At 37.6% G+C, this 25,166-nt stretch overlaps 1 protein-coding gene across 1 annotated transcript in view; it reads right to left on the reverse strand.

Annotated features, from left to right (window-relative positions):
- Positions 1-7,928: 7,928 nt before the first annotated feature.
- Positions 7,929-25,166, reverse strand: part of lvrn (laeverin) — a 29,636-nt gene continuing 12,398 nt past the window's right edge. The window contains exons 7-20 of the mRNA XM_031893133.1: positions 24,167-24,307; positions 20,425-20,490; positions 20,196-20,261; positions 18,709-18,878; positions 18,306-18,382; positions 17,688-17,821; positions 16,483-16,538; positions 14,985-15,132; positions 13,856-13,950; positions 12,769-12,879; positions 10,988-11,152; positions 10,501-10,632; positions 9,216-9,303; positions 7,929-8,239 (exon numbers count right to left, since the gene is read on the reverse strand). Of these exons, the coding sequence (XP_031748993.1) occupies positions 8,081-8,239; positions 9,216-9,303; positions 10,501-10,632; positions 10,988-11,152; positions 12,769-12,879; positions 13,856-13,950; positions 14,985-15,132; positions 16,483-16,538; positions 17,688-17,821; positions 18,306-18,382; positions 18,709-18,878; positions 20,196-20,261; positions 20,425-20,490; positions 24,167-24,307 (1,608 nt within the window). The 3' untranslated portion in view covers positions 7,929-8,080. The remainder of the gene's footprint in view (positions 8,240-9,215; positions 9,304-10,500; positions 10,633-10,987; positions 11,153-12,768; positions 12,880-13,855; positions 13,951-14,984; positions 15,133-16,482; positions 16,539-17,687; positions 17,822-18,305; positions 18,383-18,708; positions 18,879-20,195; positions 20,262-20,424; positions 20,491-24,166; positions 24,308-25,166) is intronic.

Here is a 25,166-nt window from a genome sequence, read left to right on the forward strand (position 1 = left end):
GTGTAAGCAAAGCCCCCGGTAGAATGTATGCTTGCTTTGTTCTGATGCCTTTGGGTTCTTATTCTAATTCTATACTCTGGCACAAACAGCGGGCAGGGTATTGATGTTGCGCTGCATGACTTCCTGCTGAGTCTTCTGGCTGAAGAAGTGTAGAAGATTTGTAAATTACATCCCAAAACTTATATTTGTAAAGAAAAGAATTGTGTTCTCTTGGTTGACCTTAATGTACTGTAGAACTCTGAGTATAGACAATAAATGCTGCATTCCACTTTTAGGAAAACCCAGTTAGTTAACCTTTTTTGGCTAAACTTACTGCACATATTGCACTAGGAATGATTACTATTACTTACAGGAATGTCAGCAGCACTAATTTGAAAACTTTCCATGCTCCACCCAGTCCCATTCTCCTGACTACATTATTGTTGGACCCCAGCATCTCTTCTCTGATGTCTCAACATTTTGCACCCCTTAGCACTCTAGCACTTGGGCCCTAGGGGAATGTAAATGACCCCTTGTCATGGGCTTGTTAGCTATTCCTAGTAATCCTGTATTTACAGTAAAACTTAATTTCATGTGGGGGATTTAGTGCCATGTGTTACAGAATATACAGGGCTAATTTACTCTGTAATGTGGATAATAATATTACAGTATCTAGTAGCATTAAGTCTAAACCAACTGGACTTTTTGAGTTTTCTTGAAAATGTTTTACCACTCATCCAAGTGGCTTCTTCACTTAATACAAGACTGGAAGTGTGAAACATTCTTTGGGGACAGCAGTGTGCATACTTTGGACCGAGATAGATGGTGTGAAAGAGGCCATTTATGCCAGACTGGAAAAACCATCCCTGAACAGAGGAGGGGGCCCGCAGCACCGCTTCTCAGCAACTTACTATGCCACTTTGACATCCTTACCCCAGCGGTTTCACAACAATTCACACTTCCAGTCTTGTGCATTGAAAGATTAACACCTGCATCAATGGGAAACATGGTACCATTGTGACTGGATTACAGTTTCAGCCAATACCTAAATGAATAAATTCAACAGTTCCATTGTGATTGGATAACTGTCACTGTAGTACCCTCAAGGGTTTAAATGACAGGGAATTCCCTACCACTCAATTTAATTCAAGAAGCTTCTTGGATAAGTGGTGAAACGTTTTTAAGAAAACTCAGAAAATCCAGTTGCTGTAGACTTAATTGTACTAGACACTGGGGTATGGTTGTCAAAGCAGCATTGTAAGTTGCAGATAAGCGGTGTCACAGGCCCCCTTATATGTTCAGGGATGGTTTTTCCAATTTGGCATAAATGACCTCTTATTAAAAAAAGGATAACTAAAAAGCACAATGCAACCCAGGAATGGAGAATTAATTGGTACATTACTATTTAAAGAGGGAAAAACATATTATAACAATTTTCTTTGAATAAACTTGCAGTAAAACAAGCACATTCTATTCGAACATGTTGGTAACATTATTTCCCAGAATTCCAGCATAATTGCAGACACCTCTATAAAAAATAAAAGCGTGTTCTCAAAACAGCAAAAATTCACATAACCCCGGAAGAGAGCAGTAGGTAGCTTTTTTTGCAGCCATTGGAGTCTATGGGCATTTTTTTGCAGCGAAACCTGGTGAAAAATTTTGCTCATTGCTGTTGTGCAATTGTGTGCTACAATTTGTGTACAATTTATCAGTGTGAATGCAGTTTTGTGTCTGCATTAGTGGATCGCTCACAAGTTGCAGCTGCATGCCCATATACATGGCACCATGCTTTAGGATGCAATTCTCTAGGTACACGTTCACTGCTTGTGTAGGTTCAACATGCACAGCATTTAAAAGGATGGAGAATAAGCCTTTATTAGTATTAATGCTCAAGTACCAGCTAAGCCAAAGTTTCAGATTTTTAGATTAGACTCAACTGAAATGAAAAAACATAAAGGCTCAGATCATGTATATGTAGTTACCCATTGTGACCAGCAGGTGTCACCTTTGTTCCATGTTATTCCATCTATGTGCTTGTGTCTTTTGCACAATATAGAAAAACTGTCACCCCTTCCTTTTTATTTTTGGTTGCATTATTTTCTAAATACAAAGGCTTATTTGATGATGTGCATACATGCTTCTTGTACTTCCATATAGTTGTGCTTAGCTCTGTGGAAATCCAGTAAGTTCTGACCAATTCCATCTACTTTTTAACCAGAATGGGAAAACAAATCTGTGTAGGTCAAAAGTGTTCATTATGTACATTTAGATCTTTTAACTAGAAATCCCTTTAGAAAGATCTGACCAAAAGCACATATCACTTTTTATTATTGCATTTATATGCAATATCCAGTATCACTTATTTATTGGGATTTATGGGAAATACAGGTATCAGATCTGTTATCTGGAAACTCTTTCCAGAGTTCTTCATTGTAGTAAGGCCATCTCCCATAGACTCTTTTATAAACAATTCTAATTTTTAAAAATGATTTACTTTTTCAGAACAGAACCTTGTTCTTGATGCTAACTAAGATATAATTAATCCTTATTGGAGGAAAAACAATCTTATTGGGTTTATTATAAGTGTTTTTAGTAGACTAAAGGTATGGAGATCCAAATTAAGGAAAGATCCCTTAACCAGAAAGCTCCAGGTCCCAAGCATTTTAGATAACAGGTCCTACACCTGTATTATGGTTCTGGGTGTTTGATCCCAGTCTTTTATCACCCCCCAAAAAATCACTATGATCCAAATAGCCTCTATGCCTTTGCCCCAAATCACATCCTAAGACAGACAACACCCTTTTTTCAGTATGGTATGCTTTATCCAAAAACCTAATATCCGGAAAGTTATGGGAAAGCCATCTACAATGGATTCCATTTTATGAAATAATTCAAATTTTTACAAATGATTTCCCTTTTCTCTATAATAATAATACAGTAAATAGTACCTTGTACTTGATCCCAACTAAGATATAATTAATCCTAATTGGAGGCAAAACAAGCCTATTGGGTTTATTTAATGTTTAAATTATTATTAGCAGATTTAAGGTATGGTAAGCCAAATTAAGATGTCATATCCAGTCCCAAACATTCTGGGTAATAGATTGTAATTTGATTTTTTGTTACCATACTGCAGTGGTTCTCAATCTTCCTAATGCCGCGACCCCTTTAATACTGTTCCTCATGTTGTGGTGACCCCCAACCATAAAATTATTCCTAAGACCATCGGAAATATGTGTTTTCCGATGGTCTTAGGCAAACCCTGTGAAAGGGTCGTTCGACCCCCAAAGGGGTCCCGACCCAGAGGTTGAGAAGCGCTGCCACACTGTCTCAGGATCAGGCAATAAAAAGTTAGTGTATGAGATTCTGTAATTCATTAGCTAAGTAATAAATGAATACCATGCACTGCAATCCCTACATGTAGACTTTGTATCATGGGAAGAATTATTGTCATTTGAAATGACTCTGTACTGTAAATGGTCTCAATAATGGAACAGGTTTAAAAAAAAAATCACAGATTTGGCTTGTTTTTTTCCCCCCTGTCTTCCAGACATCTGCTCCTTTTGTTATTGTCTATCTAAACGTTTTTCTACCATGAGAATACCTCTTAGAGAATACCTTTAAACCTGCCCTGGAGAATAATGCTCAATGGATAACCCTTTCCTATCCAACTTCAAGATTTATACTGGATACCAACTTCAAGATACCTACTGGAAATGGGCTCCATGGGAAGAATGTACAAAAGGAAAACTTTCTACTGTTGCTATGAAAGTTGCCTTGTTTGTGTGTGTGTGTATATATATATATATATATATATATATATATACACAAACACACACATATATATATATATACAGGTATGGGATCTGTTATCCAGAATGCTCAGGACCTGGGGTTTTCCTAATAAAGGATCTTTCTGTAGTTTAGATCTCTATGCTTTAAGTTTACTATAATATCATTTAAACATTATAAACATTAACTAAACCCAATAGGATTGCTTTGCATCAAATAGGGATTCATTATATCTTAGTTTCGCTCAAGTACAAGGTACTGTTTTAATATTACAGAGAAAAAGGAAATAATTTAAAAAAAAATGTAATTGTTTGTTTAAAATGAAGCCTATGTTAGATGGCCTTTCCATAATTCAGAGCTTTCTGGATAACGGGTTTCCAGATCCTATACCTGTATATATATATATCTGGGCTCACGGGACTTATATGTAAAAAGCAAATAAACACAATTTTTTAAATACAAGTCCTGCGAGTGCAGATCCTTTCACTGTTGTATTATCTGCCTTTTTTGGACCTACACCCAGGCTCCAGTATTCATCTCCAAACGTGAGTGCTAGCATCCTCTTGGACGTTATATATATATATATATATATATAAATACACATACACAAGACAACTTTTATATATATATATATACTACCCAGTGTGCCTAAATATTTGTACAGCATTGTGCATAAAAACCTATTCAAATTACATTAAAAGCATGTCTGTATTATGCTTTATATTTGTCTACTGTACATATTTATTTCATACAACAATATGGTCAATTTCTACTCTACTGAGAATTTTCAGAATTTTTTGTCTATGTGATTGCAATTATTACAGTTAATGTAATGATGTAAGCATGAAATGACAGTTTACAGTAATTTCATATCACAGTTTAATTAGAATTAATTAAGTTTATTTAGCACACATTTGCATGCCATGTTTACATCTAAAAATAATAAACTATAGGGATAAAGTGCTGAAATGAATAACTAAATTCTTTAAGAAAAAACTTTGCATAGGGCATTTAGGTTGAGCCACATGCAAGGTACTATAGTTTATGTCCATTACTGATTCTTTGAAGCACGATTATCATGAATTAGAACACCACATACCTGTAAATGCCAACCCTCTTCACAATGAAACACCTGCTTGGGAAACAATAGAGAGGACCAGCCTTACCTACTGCTCCAGATCCTCCCCTGTCTGAGGCTTCACATTGGGAGGAGCAGGAGAGTTTCCTTTTCATTCTAGGGTATTCCTTTATTAGTACATCTAAGATTAGCACAGCCAGTGTCTCTGGAGGGCATTTCCCTGTTATAAGTACCAGGTAGCCTTCTTTGTGCATCGCAGCCACTCCCAGGTACCACCTGGGCTCCATAGCAACAGGGTTTCAGGTGACAAACTTATGATCTGGTATTGAACATTTAAATACAGTCTATTTGAAAATAATAGTCTTATATATGATATTACATTGACATTCCCATTTTAAACAACTCATATCATCATTCTCCACCCCTAAAATATGTCCTATGTATACTATAGGCACAGTCTTATTTTAGTTTTCTATAAATATTCAGTAAAGCATTACCGCAGCTTATTTTAATATATATTTGGTTATATGTAGGATGTAGCTGCTCACTGCTTGTACAGCTATATATATAGATATTTCTGTCTAATGAAGCAGAGAACTGCAGTGCCCTGAGTCCAGTGGAACACTAGTTGTATGTATTTACTGGCTCATAAGCATATGGAAAGTTTTGAGGGAGACTAGGATATTTGAACACTCACAGGCTTTCGTTGGCTGTCTGTATGCTTATAAGCTGATAAACACCTAGCTGCATTTCTTTGCTCCTAATTACTCCCTATGGCCTCTGGCAGGTAGGGACCTGTACATGCTAGCACCTGTCACCTAAACACCAGCTGAGCACTCCATTCTCTGATACTATGGCATCTTTTCCAGTATCTTGCTGTAATGCTTTTCTGTTGCCTTATGGCTACTGCATTTGATTTAAATGTAGGTTAGTTTATCTAACCCTATAGGGCTGATTCACTAAAGTGCGTTAAAATGTGCGCTATTTATAGAGTGCGTTTAAAAATTTCGCCACTTAATGCTCGATTCACTATAAGCATACTTGCGTTAATTTACGCACGATGCTGCATGCGGCATTTACCGCATGCACGCTAATTAACACCTATTATTATGTGCGCTAATAGTCGCCGCATATAAATAGTAGCATATAAATAGTAGCCACATATAAATAGTAGCCACATATAAATAGTAGCCACATATAAATAGTAGCCACATATAAATAGTAGCATATGTGGCTACTATTTATAGACTACTATTTATATGCACTATTTATATGTGGCTACTATTTATATGCTACTATTTATATGCACTATTTATATGTGGCTACTATTTATATGCTACTATTTATATGCGGCAAACTGAAGGCTGCATCACTCTAGGGCCAACACAGACTTGAATAAATAACACTGCAAAGTCCATATTGTGTTGCCAAAAGCTCATTAACTGTACTTTTCTATAATTACCGCCTGCCTCAAGTAGGTGTTAATTTTCGCATAGTCTAATGCGATATTTAGTGCGTCAAAGTGTTTGTGAATCATGCGTTAGTATTCTTTTCTGCGCGCTAATTAACGCATGCTATAATACTGTAGTGAATCGCGCGCTAATTGTCGCGTCTATTTTACCGCAAAAAAGCGTGCGATAAAAATTAACGCACTTTAGTGAATCAACCCTTATGGCTCACAAAAACACAGCAAAAGTGCACTAAATCCTGAATTCACTTTGATATTTCACCAAACTTAAGCACTTTTTGCAGTAGTCAGAAGCAGCTGAACTCCAAAACCAGATTGTGGATTTATTGCATCCCTTACAAGAAGGGTGTCATTTCCAAGGTTTTGCAAAATCTTTACTAGGGCAGAGAGATTCTCCAAATCAATACAAATAAGCTGTTTATTTTAAGCTTACTCAAATTCTTTTGTTAGTGTGGGTGGAAAGAAAATGATTTCATATTAATATATCTCACTCTTCCTTTGGATACCTGAGATTAATGTCAGTACTTGGTGAGAAGGTGTGGGTTGTCTGTGGGTTAAATAATGCATATAGAAAACACCATGTATTTCAGGAATAAGAGTGTGATAGTATGTGCCTGAACTCTGTGTGCTCTATCTCTACATAGTGTAGCTATATTATATCATGTAACAGTAACTGCTTTACTACTGGTGACATTTGTATTATCCAACATGCAAAGAGTAAAGCCCTCCTGTAACAACTGTAGCATCCAAAGTGCCACATAAAGACACCCAATGTACTTATTAGTGAGATCCAGGGGCCAGGAGGGGTGAAAGTGACAACTATGGAAAGGTTGTTTTTTTATTGGTATCCACTTTAGCCTAACTAAAAAAGTAGGGCAATGTTGCACATTATGTTTTGGGCTGCTGTACCAGCTCAAGGCCCCTGTAGCCTATTAGCAGGGAAGGTCTGTGCCCCCGAAGATGCCCCAGTAGCCCCCCATCTTATTTTCTGCTAAGTCACTGCACTTGCTTTGTGCTGCTGTCACTTACTGAGCTTAGGGACCAACTCACAATGTACTGTATATATAGAATATAAATGTCACAATATAAGTAATTAGTACAGATAATTACTACATGGCAGCTCTGAAACCAGTGCAATTTGCATCAGAATGTAATAATCAGCCCTGTAGCATCAGTTTATATGACAGGCAAACCTCATTTTGCTCAGCTTCTCAGCAGCTGCCCAGAGCACATTGAGCATGTGCAGTGTTTAGTTTAGTATACAAAATAAAGCATTTTTAGCCATCTTAATCTTTAGGGTTTAGTTAAGCTCTATGGTTGTAGGGGTTCGTATCTGAAGGACTCCTAGTGGAGTTGTGCAGTAATTTTTGTGTGCACTTTTTTGCCAATATGTGGATGGTTTCATGCAAAAATAAAAAGTGAAATAGTAAAGTAAGTGCACAATTTTACTATGCTACACAGTGCTGGGTGGCACTTACAGGCAACTTACATTTCAGTCCATGGATCCTCTGGTTAACAAGGTCACCAACCACCCCATACCTTTGGGTATAGGATTTGTCAGGTTATGCTGCATTCAAGTTAAGTAAAGTACTTGTGTCTATGACGGATGTATCAAAGTGTAACTCAGGATGAATTTATTTAATTACATTCACACAAGCTGTAAAAATATATTTATATAATACATACTCTGCAGTTGAGGAGAAACCATTTATATACAGGAGTTATTAACATTTTCAACAGTTACAGGTGAGAATGTGATGCTCTCAGATCTCAGCTTCATCTGCGTTTCTCTGTAACCAAGTAAGAATTTCATCATTTATTTTACTTGTCCAGCCAAGGCTCTTTCTCCATTTGTTTTCCACCTGTTCCAGTATTCTTTCCCGTTGGTTTTCATTTATCGTAGTATTGATGAACAGCTGAATCTAATAATAAAGAAATATATGATTCCCATTGTTTATTCATTTGAAAAAATGTACAAACGTGACATAAACACAAAAATATTCCTTTTAACCACCCTGTAAGGGTTATTTAAAATGTAAAGATTGTATTTCTATTACATATTGTTATAAGTTTCAGTCACTAGATGGCAGTGTTAGGTAGGGAATCCACTCTAGAAGGTTCTGGAAGCAGAAAGAAGTAAGGTTTCCCTGGGGAGTCTATCAAAGGGAGCAGTGTCGGACTGGCCCACCAGGACACCAAAAAAACTCCTGGGGGCCCAGGTGTCAGTGGGCCCTCCTGCTCACTTATTCATTTGGTTTGTATGCCTATACCATGGTCATTCTGGCAATGTTTATCTGAATTGTGTTACAAGTAAAGGATTGGCGAATAAGTGCATTAGTGACTGAATAATATCTGTTGCTGACTATCTTCAGGACCTGTATGGTTCTTCAGTTTATTTAACACCAATGGGGTCAGTTACGGACCCCAGGGACGCAATTGCAAGAGCACTAAGGGGAGCACAATGCAGTGTGGAAAGTGCAAAAAAATGATCAATTGCTTATATAATTTTTTTCGCACACTGTGTGGTGCATTGTAAATGAACTCTTAAGTGTCCGGCCAAAGAGTCTCCCTGTGACGTTAGTTTGTATTACACAGGTTTACTTCGGCCATACCACAATAAAATATATTATTTGCCCAATACACCACATTCCAACCTTTTGCACTTTATTTTTAAATAGATTGTGTTTACATCACATTTTTCCAGTAGTCCAAAAACTCCAAAAACACACTAATTTCACTAACATTTAGGTCAGGGATTTGCAGCTGGTGCTGATTGGAGCCCCACTAATGAGCCCCACTCTTTAGAGCATAAAGGCACAGTATTGCTTCTCCATGTATATGTGTGCTTTCATAGGATACAATTTCACCAGAGTTTATGCAGTTTTTACTGAAACCTACCTCTTGGAATTGTAAATCTGAAGCAGCTTTTGATGCAAAAGTTGGTAATAACACAGTGTAAAAGTCCACAGTATCTCTTGGTCCAAAACTGAAAAAAAATATATATATATATAATACAAATGTTTATTCTATTCATGGAGAGCCCAAACAGCACTGGCATGAGAGGCAAAGCAGAACTGTAGTGTAGAAACAACAATTCCCTGCGCTGATGAGGAATTCCCTGCTGCACATCTCCAGTGTAAGCTTGCCAAGCAAAGCAGACTCCAGATCATATCATTCTAAAGGTGCCTATACATGTGAAGATCTGCTCGCTTGGCGAGGTCACCAAGCGAGCAGATATTCTCCTGATATCCCCACCTACGGGTGGGCGATATCGGGGAACATGAAGGCTAATTTGATCATTTGGCCCTGGGGGCCAAACAATTGAATTATAATGGCGGCAATGGAGCAGTCATTTCAGGGACCGCATCAACGAGCTGTTGCGGTCCCTGTTCCGACTAAATTTTTTAACCTGCCCAATCGATATCTGGACAATTTCAGGCCAGATATTGGTCAGGCATGCCCCTCGTTCCTGCCCCTACACGGGCCGATAAGCTGCCGAATCAGTCCAAGGGACTGTTATCAGCAGCTACAGTCAGCCTGTGTATGGCCACCTTAACACAATTGGGCATTCCTTTGACATCAAGGTTTAAGATTTCTTAAGTGTGAAGTGGAAAATGCTTCCACCAATTGCATATTTGCTGCTTTTCAGGTCTGCATGCCATAAGCTAAGCCTATTGCCTAAATATGTACAGAAATACATGTTGGTTTTTTATAAGAAGAGCAGACTGCTTAATTGAAGAGGGTATACTTATCCATAGAACATAGACAGCTTTAAACTGTCTATAGACATTTATGAATATTAAAAGAGAGAGACTTGCTGTAGATAGTTCTTGATCCTTAATGAATCTGTATGAAATATATACTACATATCGCTAAGGACACCTGGCTATACATGACACCAACTGGTTGGGCAGTTTGGCCCATTTTGACTATCTGGCCATGTAGACATGCATGGGGGGGTGGAAAGGGAAGCAGTTACATAGGACCACAGCCTCCTCTCAATCCAGATGTGCTGTTTTAGCCATGGAAGGGCCACCTTGAATTTGTGCATAAGTCATTAGAAAATACCCACAATGTTTGCCTCCTACTGGGGTCAATCCAGTGTGTTGCAAAATAACAAAAAAAATGCAGCTTGTCCATAAAAATCAGTATATACATTTTTCTTTCTTTACCAATTACTTACATATCATGTATGCGCTGCCAGTTCTCTTTCAAAAACTCCCAAGCTATGTGTCTTCCTATTTCATTTTTTATGACATCCAGAAAGATTGTGAAAGCAGAGGATTTATACATTTCCAAGGAATATTCTAAATACCTGAAAAAGCCAGAATTCCAATATAATATAACTAAATTTCAAGACCCTTGTAATTCTTACTGTGCATCTATCTATCATAATTTTGCCCCCTTCCCGGGACTAGTTGGTTATTGTCCCCCCCCCTCCATCTTTACAAGTCAGATGCAGGGCCCCCAGTGTATAGTCTGGGACTAGTTCCATACCCACAGAGGAACCCAGAATACTAGAGCCATGTGTATATTTGGTAGAGCGGGAAAGGAGGTGGTACTGTTACTACTGCTGATTTTCTTCATGCTTTTAAATATGAACTAAGCTATGTATTAAAAGATACAAGTGAAAAAGCAGTTTGCCATAGTAATACATTTTTCCCCCTTACCGGTGAAGCAACCAAGGCTCCTTGGTGCAGCTCAAGGCATAAAACAACAAGTCTCTCTCAATTTCTTCTGATTTATTAACCATTTTCCATGCAAACTCCCATTCTTTTTCACCACCATTAGCAATGGCATAACAGCAGATGGGGTTTCTGATAGACTCTGGTATGCTGGGGGGTAGATAAGAAATTTTTACTATTTGAAACAATGTGTGCAACACATGTTTTATGCCTTTTATCTTTTAAAAATTAAATGTAAATCACATACTGTCAGGCAAGCAGGTTTATCTAGGGAAAAGGGTTTGGAATGAACAAGAATGTGAATTCATTACTTGTATATTTTCTCATACAAGAATACCAATGCCAGTTCTACACCGAACACCAATATTCCAGAGTTGTTTACACAGTACAACTTAAAGCCACTAGATGGCATACATTGCATTTTAAACATACAAAGAATGTTTCATTCTGATCATAATGATCATTAGACATTGCAGCACTAACAATTCAATGGCCTCAACTAAAATATGAACAACTTAGCCTGACATTGACTCAGATATACTGTACATGGGATCTATTATTTGAAAAGCTTGAGACCTCAGATTTTCTGGATAAGAGATCTTTCAATAATTTGGATATCTGTACTATAAAAAAATGTTTTAAACATCCATACATTACATATCTGTACTGTAAAAAATAATTTCAACATTAAATAAACCCTGTAGAATTGTTTTGCCTCTAGCATAGATTCATGCAGCTTAGTTACCATCAAGTACAAGGTTCTGTTTTATTATTACAGAGTAAAAGGAAATCATTTTTAAAAATTTGAAATATTTTTTTTTTATTAAAGCAATATAAATGCAATTTCAATACAAGTCCAATTTAATGTGCAATAATGTGTTTAGGTGTATACAGTACCCATCTAATCAAATTGCAAAGCTAAATGGGCACCGATAAAAGCTATTGACCAAGGTGCTTGAGCCTTAACACAATACAGCTATTTCGAATCAACCTAGCTGAAGGCAGGCACCTGCAATGAAGCTGGGGTTCCAGGAAAAAAACATTGTGTGTAAAAAATAATGCATTGTGGGTAAAAAATAATATAATAAAAGTCAGTTCTTTATGAGCACTAACTGGCTTCTGCCTCAGCATGCCTCCATTTGGCACCAAAGTCACATTCTTTTGTCAGCTAAAACTCTTGCCCATGCTTGGGGAGGAACCGGACTGGCTAGTTCACTGTGAGTATAGCCATAGTGATTCTTACTAAGCATATCAAGTGGTAGCGCATCTCAGTAAATAAGCACAAATGAGCTGCACATTACTTACTTGTACACGTCTATGCTATGTGGCACTTATTATATTAAAGCTTATTCTGCACCTTATTTGAAAGCCAAATACACACAGGTAGACAATAAAAGTCTCTGAGCAATCAGTACAACTTGGACACACACATGGATATCAAAATTGCACTGATCAGGCCGTAGCATGCTGGGCATTATATGGAAAATTTGTAAGAACACCCCCACTACCTTTATCACCACAAAGGAAATCCTGCTATTTGTTATCATGTCAGTCAATATGATCATTCCTGTAACTGTGCATAAACTGGGCCCACACAGGCCCACTTGGGCCACTGCTGGTATAATGTATAGGTGAGCTACTTAGGCACAGTTCTGTGCAATATGGCAAGGGATGTAGTTCTTAGGACTGCCCAAGATGACAGATACATGAAGAGAATTGTTTTTAGAACAAGTGTGTGCTTACTACCATATTATGAATGCTCTTACACATTGCCGGAACAATTTTTCATCCACGTGGCATAGAGCTGATGTGCCAGCTGCAGGCAGTCTTGCAGGCCAAAGGAGCACGCTGTTTTAAGAATGAGCTCGATGTGCACCCTTAAAAGAAAATCAGGACACAAATGAATGATGCACAGTAGCACTTGCACACCTCTGCTGTGTGGCATAAACTCACTTTTGTGATTACAGGTATGGGATCTGTTATCTAGAATGCTCGGCCCCTGGGGCTCTTCCGGATAAGGGATCTTTCTGTAGTTTGGATCTCCATACTTTAAGTTTACTAAAAATCATTTAAACATTAAATAAACCCAATAGGCCTCCAATTAAATATATCTTAGACTGAATAAAGCACAGGGCACTGTTTTATTATTATAAACAGAGCAAAAAGGAAATCATTTCTAAAATTTAGAATCATTTCTTTAAAACAGAGTCTATGGGAGATGGCCTTTCCATAATTCGGAACTTTCTACATAACGGGTTTCTGGATAACGGATCCTATACTTCAAATATATTCAAAGTTTGTTAACTAAATTTAAAGGGGCTGTTCATCTTTTATAATAGTTTTGCCAAATAAATAGCAATTGTGTTTTAATTTTTAAATAAATGGAGCGTTTGCAATATATCTATCTGGAAAGATAGCAATGCATAGTTCAGTATGGCTCTTCTCTCTGTCTAAGCAAGGGGATTCCCAACACCAGCAGAGAGGAGAAAGCGCATATTAATCTCTACTGTGCATGCCCCTTTCATTTGTAAGCTTACTAAGCGGCGTGGGCAGAAGGCACCCTGGCTCACACACAGAAAAGACCTAAGACTCTATGCTTTGCTACCTTTCCAGGTAGATATATTAAAAATACTCCGTTTTTTTAAATTAAACCAAATTGCAAAGATTGTTAAAATCACAGGATCTTTTTATTCCCCAAAACTGTTATAAGGTGAACTCAGTATCTCCCACTTTCTTTCCAGTATAGAAAGTCTCAAAGGTGCGGGTGCTCAAAGTTATCCTTTATGATAAAAAGGAAGGGGAAATATTTCACTTCTATAGTATATTGTATAGACTAATAAATTCAGCACTTACTGTATAAAATAATCATCTGCTGCTTCATCAAAGTTCCTGCGAATGGAATTTGCAAATCGCTGGTATATTGGACTTATTCTTTTCAATATGTATTTCTTTTTAAAGACAAAGAGAGATCATTAGGTGTCTTCCAAAGTTCAAGTTCCTGACACATTCTGTAGTTGGACAGGCAATATATAGAGTCTACATGCATTATGCTGATGTAATTTCAGTGTCATTTTTTTACTTGTGACTATAGGGTTGATTCACTAAAGGTCGATAAGCGTTATCGCATGCTTTTTTGTGTTAAAATTGATGCGAAAAAACACGCAATTCGCTAAAGTATTATTGCATGGGTTAAGTCGCATATCACGTGCGTTAAATAGAGTGCAACCGAATGGGTTAAATTTAACACATTACGTTAATTAGCGCGCAGAAATAATACTAACGCATGATTCAGAAACACTTAGACGCGCTAAATATCGCATTCGTTTGTGTGAAAATTAACACCTACTTGGGGCAGGCGGTAATTATAGAAAAGTACAGTTCATGAGCTTTTGGCAACACAATAAGGAGTTTGCAGTGGGATTTATTCAATTCTGTGTTGGCCCTAGAGTGATGCAGCCTCCAGTTTGCAGGGAAATGGTCATTTTCAGAACAGTAGTTTTCCAAAAGTAATGGCGTGTATGGCTAATATGGCGTGCGTTTTTTCGCACGCGGTGACAATTTGTGAGCGCTGTGTTAATTAGCGTGTGTCAAATACCGCGACTTAAATAACACAAACAGCATTGCGTCTAAATTAACGAAGTATCCTTTTATTGAATCGTGCGTTAAGATGCGAAAAATAAGACTCTATTAAATAGCGCTCGTTTTATCGCACTTTAGTGAATCTACACTTATGTGACTTAGTCTGACTAACATGAAAATACTATGTTCCAGTGAGCTCCAATTAACCTTATTTGGGTCTCCCCCTTCCTACTGGATCTTTCCTAACTATATATCATAAAGTCTAGCTGGAGGTCTGCAGGATGGATGTGTCCCTCTACATTTATATGGGCCCCCTAGCCTTCCTCATCTCTATAGCCTTCTTTGTATGTCAGTACTAGCTTGGCAGAATGAGGCACTCACAAATAACACCATAAAGTAGTACCTTAAATAGGGGGAAGTTGGTATAAGTGATTAGCGGATAATCTGAAGACGTCACATGTTTCAGTACTGTGTACCACACATTGATTTCCTCTTCTTTCTCAAGGTATTTGGTTAAACTAAGTGCTGTCCCATGGTCAGTATAGCCATACCTAGCGAAATGAGAGCATTAAAAATAAAATGAGGCCTAATAAGAAATATATGAGATAACATCATTTACATCTGCAGATACAGTCTGCAGTCTAAAACCACTTTCATTAAGAGGTACTTGTGCCCAAATGTGCTGTATGTACAGTGGCATAACTTGGTCATGCTGCCCTCAAAAAAAATCTTCTGCGAGGGACCGGCATGAACAGTCCCTCCTCCCTGCTCCCGCTCCCAGCCCACTTGCGCTGCACCACCCAGCCAGCATCATGCCACTATTTCAAAGGTTGGAGAGAGGCCAGGGAAGGTGGACTACAATACCCTTCCATTCCAAATTGAGCGGTTCTGTGCCTTTTGTTGCATAGTGCTGTGCGAATGCTGGAGTTACCATCTCCTCCTGACTAGAAGGTAGAACCAGGATTCCCTCAGTGCCATTCGTCAGTCACCATTGCGCCTAAAGAATCAGGCGCTGATGTCACATGCATGCTGAACACCAGAACTGACCCGAGCAAACACTGGAAATGATGCCAGGCAGACTTTTTAAAATAGTTGGCTCTACTATGCCCAATTTGCAACACAGTTGTGCCAGATGCAGAACATTTGAGGCAGGCAGGATGTCATCCAGAAAATGCAATCAAACATTTTCTGTCCAAAATCCCACGCCATGTGAGCAGTGACAGGCAGATTCCCTTCCTGTAAATGTGCAAAGGGACAGGGTGTATTGGCATAGTGCGCCGTAGTCCTTACACAGCATGATAAACAGGGGTCATTCCAACATGTATAAAACACTGTAGAAAAAATTAACAAAACTCCTGAAAAATTTGCAAAAACCACAAAAAAATTCACAAACATGGCTGCCTTATGATTTTTTGACATGTGTGACTTGTTTGGCACGACCACTTCTTATTTGACAAGACCATGATTTTTTTGACGAGACCACAACTTATTTGATGCAACCGCAACTTTTTTTGGTGGCAACTTTTCTTTCACTCTGCAAATATTTGTTGTGGCAATTTTTTACGGCAGTTTCATGAACAAAATTGCCAATGGTAAAATGCGGAATTTCACAGCAAATTCATGCCTGCTGAAAAAATGTGCTCATCGCTAATTGTACTGCTTTACGGCGTATAAGTGGTTCCCATTGATGGGTTTTTATTGCCTAATTTTTTAAATCTTTTTTGGCTGAAGTAGAAATGGAAATATCATTGTACTAAAATCTAACTGAAATCCTATTATTTAATTGGCATTCCAGTAACCTCAGCCAGACTGCTGTCCGGTAATAAACTATCAGTGACTTTGCCAAATAGAACTTCTTAATTCTCCCACAGGAAACAATGGGATTGTTATTTTCCACTCACCTGGCCAAAATAAATGCATCTTCAATCAGCTGTATTCTATTAACTGTGGGTACAACCTGTACAATGAGCAGACAACGTGTTAAGGGCATTAAAGATAAACAATAACCATCCTTTCACATTTAACAACCCTTTTGGTAAAAAAAGGCTTCTCTAAATCGCTAATCAGCCAATTAACCTGAGTTGTGGTCATTTTAAAGCATTAAATGCTCGTTTTTTCTTCTGGGGTGCCACAATTCTCTGGAGGTGTTAGAGCTCTGTTGCTGAGCTCTAACATTAAAAAGAATAGAATGTTGTTTAATTGCAATCAAAGCAGTCTAACCAAGCAGTGAAACACAAACTGATAAATTAACACTGTTAGTTAAGGGAAATTTGTCAGGAAAGTGTTAATAACTGGGAAAAAATTGAACTGCTGAGAATCTTTTTTTGTGCTTTTTATTTTGTTTTGAAATTGTCAAAAGTTTCCCATGCAAAAAAGTGACTTAAATCTGATCCAACGAATTGATATAGATGATGTATATAACAATTATTTTAAAAGCCAAGTGTTTAATTGAGATTCTGCTAATTGAATAGAATGCATAAATAAATGAGAGTTTCTCTCTTAAGGGCTATGGCAAATGGGGAGATTAGTTGCCTCATTCCCAATTAACAGTTCTAACTAATGAGATGTTTGATTTGCACTACAATAGTTAGATTGCATTATTATCTCACAAATAGGATAGAGTAGAGTTATTCTTTACTTAAAGGGGTGCATTACTTTGCCAATAATGAATGAATGAGTTGCCTAGCCTACTGAGGTCATAATGATTAATTCTGTAGATGAATTTAAGACATTCATAGATGGGTTTTACCAGTTAGGGCTCTGGCACACGGGGAGATTAGTCGCCCGCAACAAATTTCCTGTGTCTCGGGCGACTAATCTCCCCGAAATGCCATCCCACCGACGAAAATGTAAATTGCCAGTGGGATGGCATACACGGTGGCACGATTTCACTGAAATCACGCCGCCGCGTATGCCATCCCACCGGCAATTTACATTTTTGCCGGTGGGATGGCAATCCGGGGAGATTAGTCGCCCGCGAACAGGGAGTTTTGGCGCGGGCGACTAATCTCCCCGTGTGCCAGAGCCCTTAATGGTGTCCAACGATAAAGTGCCAAAAGAATAGTCTAATAAAACCACAACTACTACAGTATATCAGCATGCTTACCTTTGGGTTGGCTTCCAGCTGTTTTGCCAGGCGGTTCCAGTTTTCCTTATTATAATTTGTTCTGTAATATCCTGTTACATTGATGTTTAAAACAATCCACTCATCTGCTGCAGTGGTCAATACTGGAAAAACTTCTACATTTATAAAATGAAAAGAGGGTTAAATGAATGTTTCATATGGCTGTATACATGTTTCCGACTGAAACTCTAACACAGTGATCCCCAACCAGCAATGTTGCTCAACAACCCCTTGGATGTTGCTCCCAGTGGCCTCAAAGCAGGTGCTTATTTATGAATGGGCTTGGGCAAGTTTTGGTTACATAAAAACCAGGTTTACTGCAAAAACAGTGTCTCCTGTAAGCTGCCAGGTCACATAGAGGCTACAAAATAACCAATAACAGCCTTTAGTTGTTGTGTAAGTATTTATATTTATATATATATATATATGCACAAGGCAGCAGGCCTGTGTATTCCAAGCTGACCTACAATATGCTGATATCTTAAAGCAGGGATTACATTATTTTGTAACACAAGTGAAATCACAGATTTAAACTGCTGACATCACTAAACACAGGTCTGTTTATACAGGTCTGTTTTGTTTTGTAATTACTCTACTTACTAGATTTGCTGTCTAGCCAGAGCGATATTTGCTTGGTTCCATTTTTCATCCAGGTTACAGGGACAATCCATGTGTGACTAAAATGGAAATAATGCATATGATTAATTCAGTTAATTAAGTTAATTCAGCTATTAATCATATTCACTAAAATTAGCATAGAATCAACTACAATCCAAAGCACGTTTATATCAAAGCTTAACAAAAAAAGATTCATCAGACTGGTATATCCATTTAATCAATTCCATAGGCCAATTACATTAAACAAAATCAATTTTTTTTTTGCTAACTAGCCTGATCATGGAAGGAATAAAGTCTGGTATGAATACAGTGTAACAATACACAGAGTTTAGATGGTTTCTTTATTGTAAATGAATGATAACAACAAGTGAACAGGTTAGAGTACTTGCTATCACTTGTGATGTTATCTGTGTTGTCAGTCTTGAACAGCTCTTCAGCCAGTTCCCCGGTAGTTGTATCTAAAGTGAGAAGGGGTATGCCTCTTTGCCATGTCCAGGACTGCATAATATGTCTTAATGTTGTTGGAAGCCGAACTTCATCTTGATGATCTATAAACTTAGAATATTAATTTTGTTTACTGATATTAAACTATAGATATCATGAAATACCATATTCAAACAAGAATGAAATTGACATTTTTATGTTTAAAAATAATACTCATCCCATATATCTGTACCAACATATCTTAATTGTAGCAAGAAAATAATGGTCATTACTATAACTGTACTAGCCTGACCATTAAAAAAACACCATGATCCTAAGAATAGCTCACTTTTGGGAGCCTCTTTTGTCATTCTGTGCATGAGGGTTGGGGATTTAAATCAAAGGTTCCTCAGACACCTATGCCTATTAATTAGAGGAGGAACAAGGACTTATGGAGTTTCTATGAATTCTTTTGGGCTTATTTATCAGTTATTGAGTTGTGAGTTTTCTCTTCTAATTTGAAAAAAAATGCATTTGGAAAGCTTGCTTATTTTTTAATAAGGAAAATCTCATAAATATAGGTTGACTTTGCCTAGGACAACTCCCATTGACTTCTACATAAACTTGCAAGCTTTTAGATGCAGCAGTTTTACATAAAATTTTTCTGATTTTTTTCCCGTAATAAATATCAGACATTTGAGTTTCTGAACCATAATTCAAATTGTGCAAGTTTTGGCACTAAAAAAATCAAACTCGGATGTTAATAAATCACCCCTTTAAAGGAGAAGGGAAGGCTAAATCACTGGGGGCTAAATCACTCATCCGGTGCTCCTGTTAGGAGAAAACTGCACCAGACCGGGTTATATGCAAGTGTCTTCTTTCTTAAGAATCCTGGGACCAATGCATGTGCTATTGAATGAAAAAGCCAACTTCTTTGTTAAAGTCGGCTTTTCACTGTACTGTGCATGCACAAAGATTGAAGAAGGAATGCTTGCCCACATAAACCCCAGCCGATGCACTTTTCTCCTAACAGGAAGACTGGCCGGGGGTTTCATGTAAGCGATTAAAGTCACTGGGGGTGCCTAACATGCATCACTTTCTGCCCCACTTTAGTGGGCAGAAAGACTAACAAGCTGTATGTAGGAACCCTCATATCGAGTCTGTATTACTGGCTATAGTACAATTGCCTATTTTAACTTCTGGCTACAATTTGGACATTTATTTCCTGAGGCTTATTACAGCACAGCTCATTTTATTGCTGCTTTCACAGGGATCCACAGAGCAAAAATTAAGAAAAATTACAAGAAGTACTCATACCACAAATACAATATTTGTTCTGCATCTTTGTGCCCTGTAGAAAAGAAATGCACTTTGGATATATTTATAAATTATAATATCATACTAAATAATATGACCATTATATATATGCTAGGAGGATTTAAAAAGTACCATTTGCAAATGATTCCACAGATCATCCTGGTCAACGTTTGAGAACGAAAAGGTCTTCAGATATGACTGTGATGAAACAAATTAGACGTTAATGCCTATTCTATGACCAAACAAGACACATACCATTCACATTGGTGATTCAAGTATGCAAGAAGGAATCTTCCCAATTCTAAATTGCCAAATATAATTTATGAATCCAAGAAAGTTTTGGGGTTTTTTCTGAACTCACGCTGATTCCCTTGATGAAGAGTTTCTCTGTCAGGAAACTCGATAGCATTCGCACAAGGGCAGATCCCTGGAGAACAAGAAACACAAGATACTCAGTATGTCTATCTATAAATGTTTTGAGACTGGCATTCTACAGGTCCTCAAATATACAGTATTAACACAGTAACAATGGAAAGGATACAGAAGTAGAAAGAACATACGGTATGAGAACATAAGAGAAAAGATGCTAATATTATAGCAACTGTAATATAGTATATACTAAAGTAACCCTAAATATACTTGAAGTATATTGTCACCAAAATTCAAGTCACCGTTGTACAGCTTATTGATGCTGATTTCAATAAATTCAGACTTTTCAAAACATGGTGGTAATCCAGAAGTAGGACACACCCATAGTCATAATGGCAGTGTAAAGAAAGAAAGAAAGACATTTTGGTTCTATACTATTTATTTTCTTCATTCAATGTTGAAGACCAAAGATTGTGTAGCCCCTCTTTTTATCCAAAAGTCACCTACAGACTAATCCTGCTTGGTGACAGACCTTACATTCCTTGTTTCCTTATAGTTGTGCCTTTCTCTCTTTGTATATCAGTTACAATCCCAGACAAGAGATGTTCAACCTGCACAGATTTGAATCCCAGTTTTACATTTTTGTGGAACGTGGGAGTTGCAATGTAGTAACAGATGTCTGAAAACATTATAAACCATTTTATTGAGCTTACATTACAATTGGCTCTGTGCCTAGGGTCATAATACTGTATAACTGCTTAAATGTAAACTATCTTCTGTCATGTGGTGTTTCATGTCCATATGAGGAATTTGTAACTCTAAGGCCCCTCGATGCTTGTGAGCTTAATTTAACAGTTGTTGTTCATGTGGGGTATTATTTAGCAAGGCTCTGCCATCTCTAGTTAAACAACTTTTGTTGCTTGGAGGCTCTTAAGCATTTGCTTTCCTGATTGTTAACTTGGCACAGTTCCTATACTACATTACATCATTCTGCATGCCTTGGGCCACATCAGGGAAAATAATGAAAAGCTGAACTTGTGCTCCTTATCTATGTAACTATGCAACTATGTGACTATGTAAGAATAAATGTAGGTAGGAAATGTCATACAGATCCTTGTATGCTAATACTTTCACCAGTGAGAGTTAAAAAAAAAAAGCAAAAAGCAGCAGTAATCCCCCGATACTGCTATACTAGGGTGTCCAAGGGGAGGTTTATACACATTTTCTCTACTGCAAACAAACATAACTACAGTTATAACTACAGTGGATAACTGAGAGACCCAGCCAGTGGCTATAAGGTATCTGGCAGGACCTTTATCGCTACTTATTTCCACTAAGATAAAGTTAGATTAGGTTGAGATTCCTGCATTTTTTTAAATATGAATGCATAGGGGCAGATTTATTAATCCACAAATCTGAATCCCAAAAGGGAAAAAATCGTATTGGAAACGAAAATTTTGCGACTTTTTTGTCGCTGTTGCGATTTTTCGTATTTGTCACGACTTTTTCGTCGCCGTCGTGACTTTATCGTATTTTGCGCGACTATTTCGCCGCCGTCGCGATTCTTTCATATTGAGCAATTGTAAACAGCGGAAAAACCTATCCAATTTTTTTGCAATGATGTCGAAAAAGTCGCGGAAAATATACGAAAAAGTCGCAACGTCGACGAAAAAGTCGCAGAACATACGAAAAAAGTCACGACGGTGACGAAAAAGTTGCAAAAATACAGATCATTACGAAAAAACGCATTCAGACGCCTTCGGAGCGTTCGTGGATTAGTAAATCTCCCCATAGTCTTAAATCTTTATTTCAGTTTATAAAACAAGAGCACTAATATTTTCCTCTCCTTAATATGGACCTTTAGGCGTAACATGGAAAACTTGCACCTTCCAAAATTGTAACAGTTCAACTTGCAATAAAACATATATATGAACAGAAGATAGGAACAATGATAAGTTTGTTACACTAGAATATCTACTGGCATCAGTCATAGGAACCCAATTGTTTGGACTTTCATCTGCATGTTTGCTAAGGAATCATTTTATTAACTGGGCTATACAGTATATCATATTATTACATCATCCTGAATGCTAAGAAGTCATGCAGTAGTTTATAGCAAGCATGTAATGTGATGACTTAATACTTCTAGGTCAACTAGCGCTTGCACCACTGTCACACACACTGTCACACACTGGGGAACTGGCAACAGTATTAATATTAATAACAAATAAACAGGAGTTTCACACAATGTTGCTAATGAACTCAGGAACACCTTACTGCAGTCCCAGTATAGCTTTTAAAGGAAAACAATACCCCCAAAAATGCAGGTCTCTATAAAAATATAGTGCATAAACCAGGCCATATGTAAAACCCTGCTTCATCTAAATAAACCATTTCCATAAAAATATACTTTTTTTTTAGTAATAAGTGCCATTGGGTAATTAGAAATAGAAAATTGCCATTTTAAAAATTAAGGGCCACCTTCTGGGATCATAGGATTCACAGTGCACACAAACAAGCCAAGGCACATATACATGCTAGGCCCCATCAGCCAATGAATGGACAGAGTTCTGTCTTTTGCTTCCACACACCTTCCTGTTACAGTTAGAGCTGCATTATTTCTGGTCATGTGATCTCTGGGGGAACACCCAGCCCATCACTAAATGGCGGCTCAAGGGAAAGGGTGTAAAAGGGCAATATTTACTGATGTATATATTCCAGTTTGGTGAGATTCTTCAATAGGTCACTTAACATAATATAACTATTTGTTGGTTAAGTATTTATTTAGGGGGTATAGTTTTCCTTTAAGTAAATATTGTCATACAAATTCCCAACAAGCAATATAAACAGCATAAGGTATCCCAGGCCACAGGGCATGCCTACTTCTCTGCTCCTTTTTTACCTTCAGGGGCGCTGTACCTTCTTACAGACTTTCAGCACAAGGACCCACCTTGTGTTCGAGGCACACAAAGTCCTACTTAGTCTTGTCCCTCTTCCAACTGGGTCCTTATCTGGGCAAGATACCACCAGGACACTGTTCCCTTTCTATCCTTGTTGGAGCTTTAGCTGCTTGTCTCACCAACCTCTAACACTGAATACAGCACAAATTTAACTTGCTACGATCGTAACTATTCTCTTTGGTACCTTTCTGAGGTTTTGGACCTCAGGTTCCCTTGTGTCTTTCACACAAGGTCTTGAGGACCTTCCCTGCTTAACAGCTGGGGGGGGGGGTTCATTTACTAAGGTTTTCTGAGAAAAGTTAGAATTTTTTTATGTTTTGTTTTTTTCAAGATTTACATAAAACAGATTATTGTTTTTCCAAGAATGAGTGCCAGTGCTCCTTTTATGGATTTATGGAAATGAGCGACCATTTAAATTTCACAAATTTTTGGGCTAGAAAAAATTGTGATTATCTTAAAATAAACTCAATATTTTCATTCTACCACGTTATTGTCACATTTAATAAATGCAAGAGTGATCGTGTTTTATTAAAAAAAAATACCAAGTCGAGTTTATATGAGTTTCAAGGCCAGAAAAATGCTAGTTTTAGTAAATCTGCCGCTAAGTGACTGACCTAGCAATAACCATATGTACATAATGCAATCCACTCCAATTCCTACAAGCTGGCCAGATTTACAATCATGTTATGACATAAATGCATTTAATGCTTTTTCTTATTTTTCTTGTGGTTTTGTGGAGTGATTTTTCTGAGTGTTAGTTCCAGTTCTGCTTACCTTGTCGTATGTGAATTCATTAAACATGTGAGAGGAATCAGCTTCATAGAGTTCCTCTTCCTTCATTGAAACCGTCTTAGCGTGAGCCCCCACATCCCTTTCAAAGATGGGCTGCAAGTTGTGCATGGTAAACAACTCATTCTGTAAACACAAAAGAAAAACCTAAGGGTTTGAATTAAGGGTTTGTCTCATATGTAACCATGTTTCCCTTTCTATTTCTCTTTTCTCTCAGAGTGGAGACACTACGGCATACAGAAAAAATGCAAGTATGCAAGGGACTCTGTGCACACAGTAGGGTATGCTCTTACATTTCACTGTGTATTTATGGAATTTTACATTGAAAATGTATTTAAAAGAAACAGTAACACCAAAAAATAGTGTATCAATGTAATTAAAATGTCATGTACAGTTGCCCTGCATTGGGAACACTACTATACACTACTATAATGTATTGTTTATATAAATAAGCTGCTGTGAAACCATGGGGGCAGCCATTCAAGCTAGAAAAAAGGCACACGTTAAAGTGAATCAGCCATTAATTTGATGGTATAGTTTTTATTACTGTATTACACTGTTCAAATTGCAAATAATTCGCTCTACCATTTAAAATTTTATTCTTGAACAAATAAATGGATTTTTTTAGCTGTAATATGTGTGTGTAGGCGCCATCTCAGTGCATTGTGCCTGAATCTGAGGCATAGGAGCATTTTTAGCAATACAGGTGTCGGGAAGCTGCTATCTTGCTACCTTCCCATTGTTCTGCTGATCGGCTGCTGGGGGAAGGGAAAAGGTGATATCACCCCACCTTGCAGCGCAGCAGTAAAGTGTGACTGCCGCTTATCACAGGTCACATGGCTGAGGCACCCTGGGAAATGAAGAATATGGCTAGCCCCATGTGAAATTTGTGATTTATCAGTGTTGTTGAGATATAACATTTTTGTGCTAAGACCCATGAATTCGAATTATGGGTTTGAAAACTTGAATGTTCGATATTTATTAA

This window comes from Xenopus tropicalis, chromosome 1, assembly GCF_000004195.4.
Source record: "Xenopus tropicalis strain Nigerian chromosome 1, UCB_Xtro_10.0, whole genome shotgun sequence".
In the NCBI taxonomy this organism is placed as follows: domain Eukaryota; kingdom Metazoa; phylum Chordata; class Amphibia; order Anura; family Pipidae; genus Xenopus; species Xenopus tropicalis.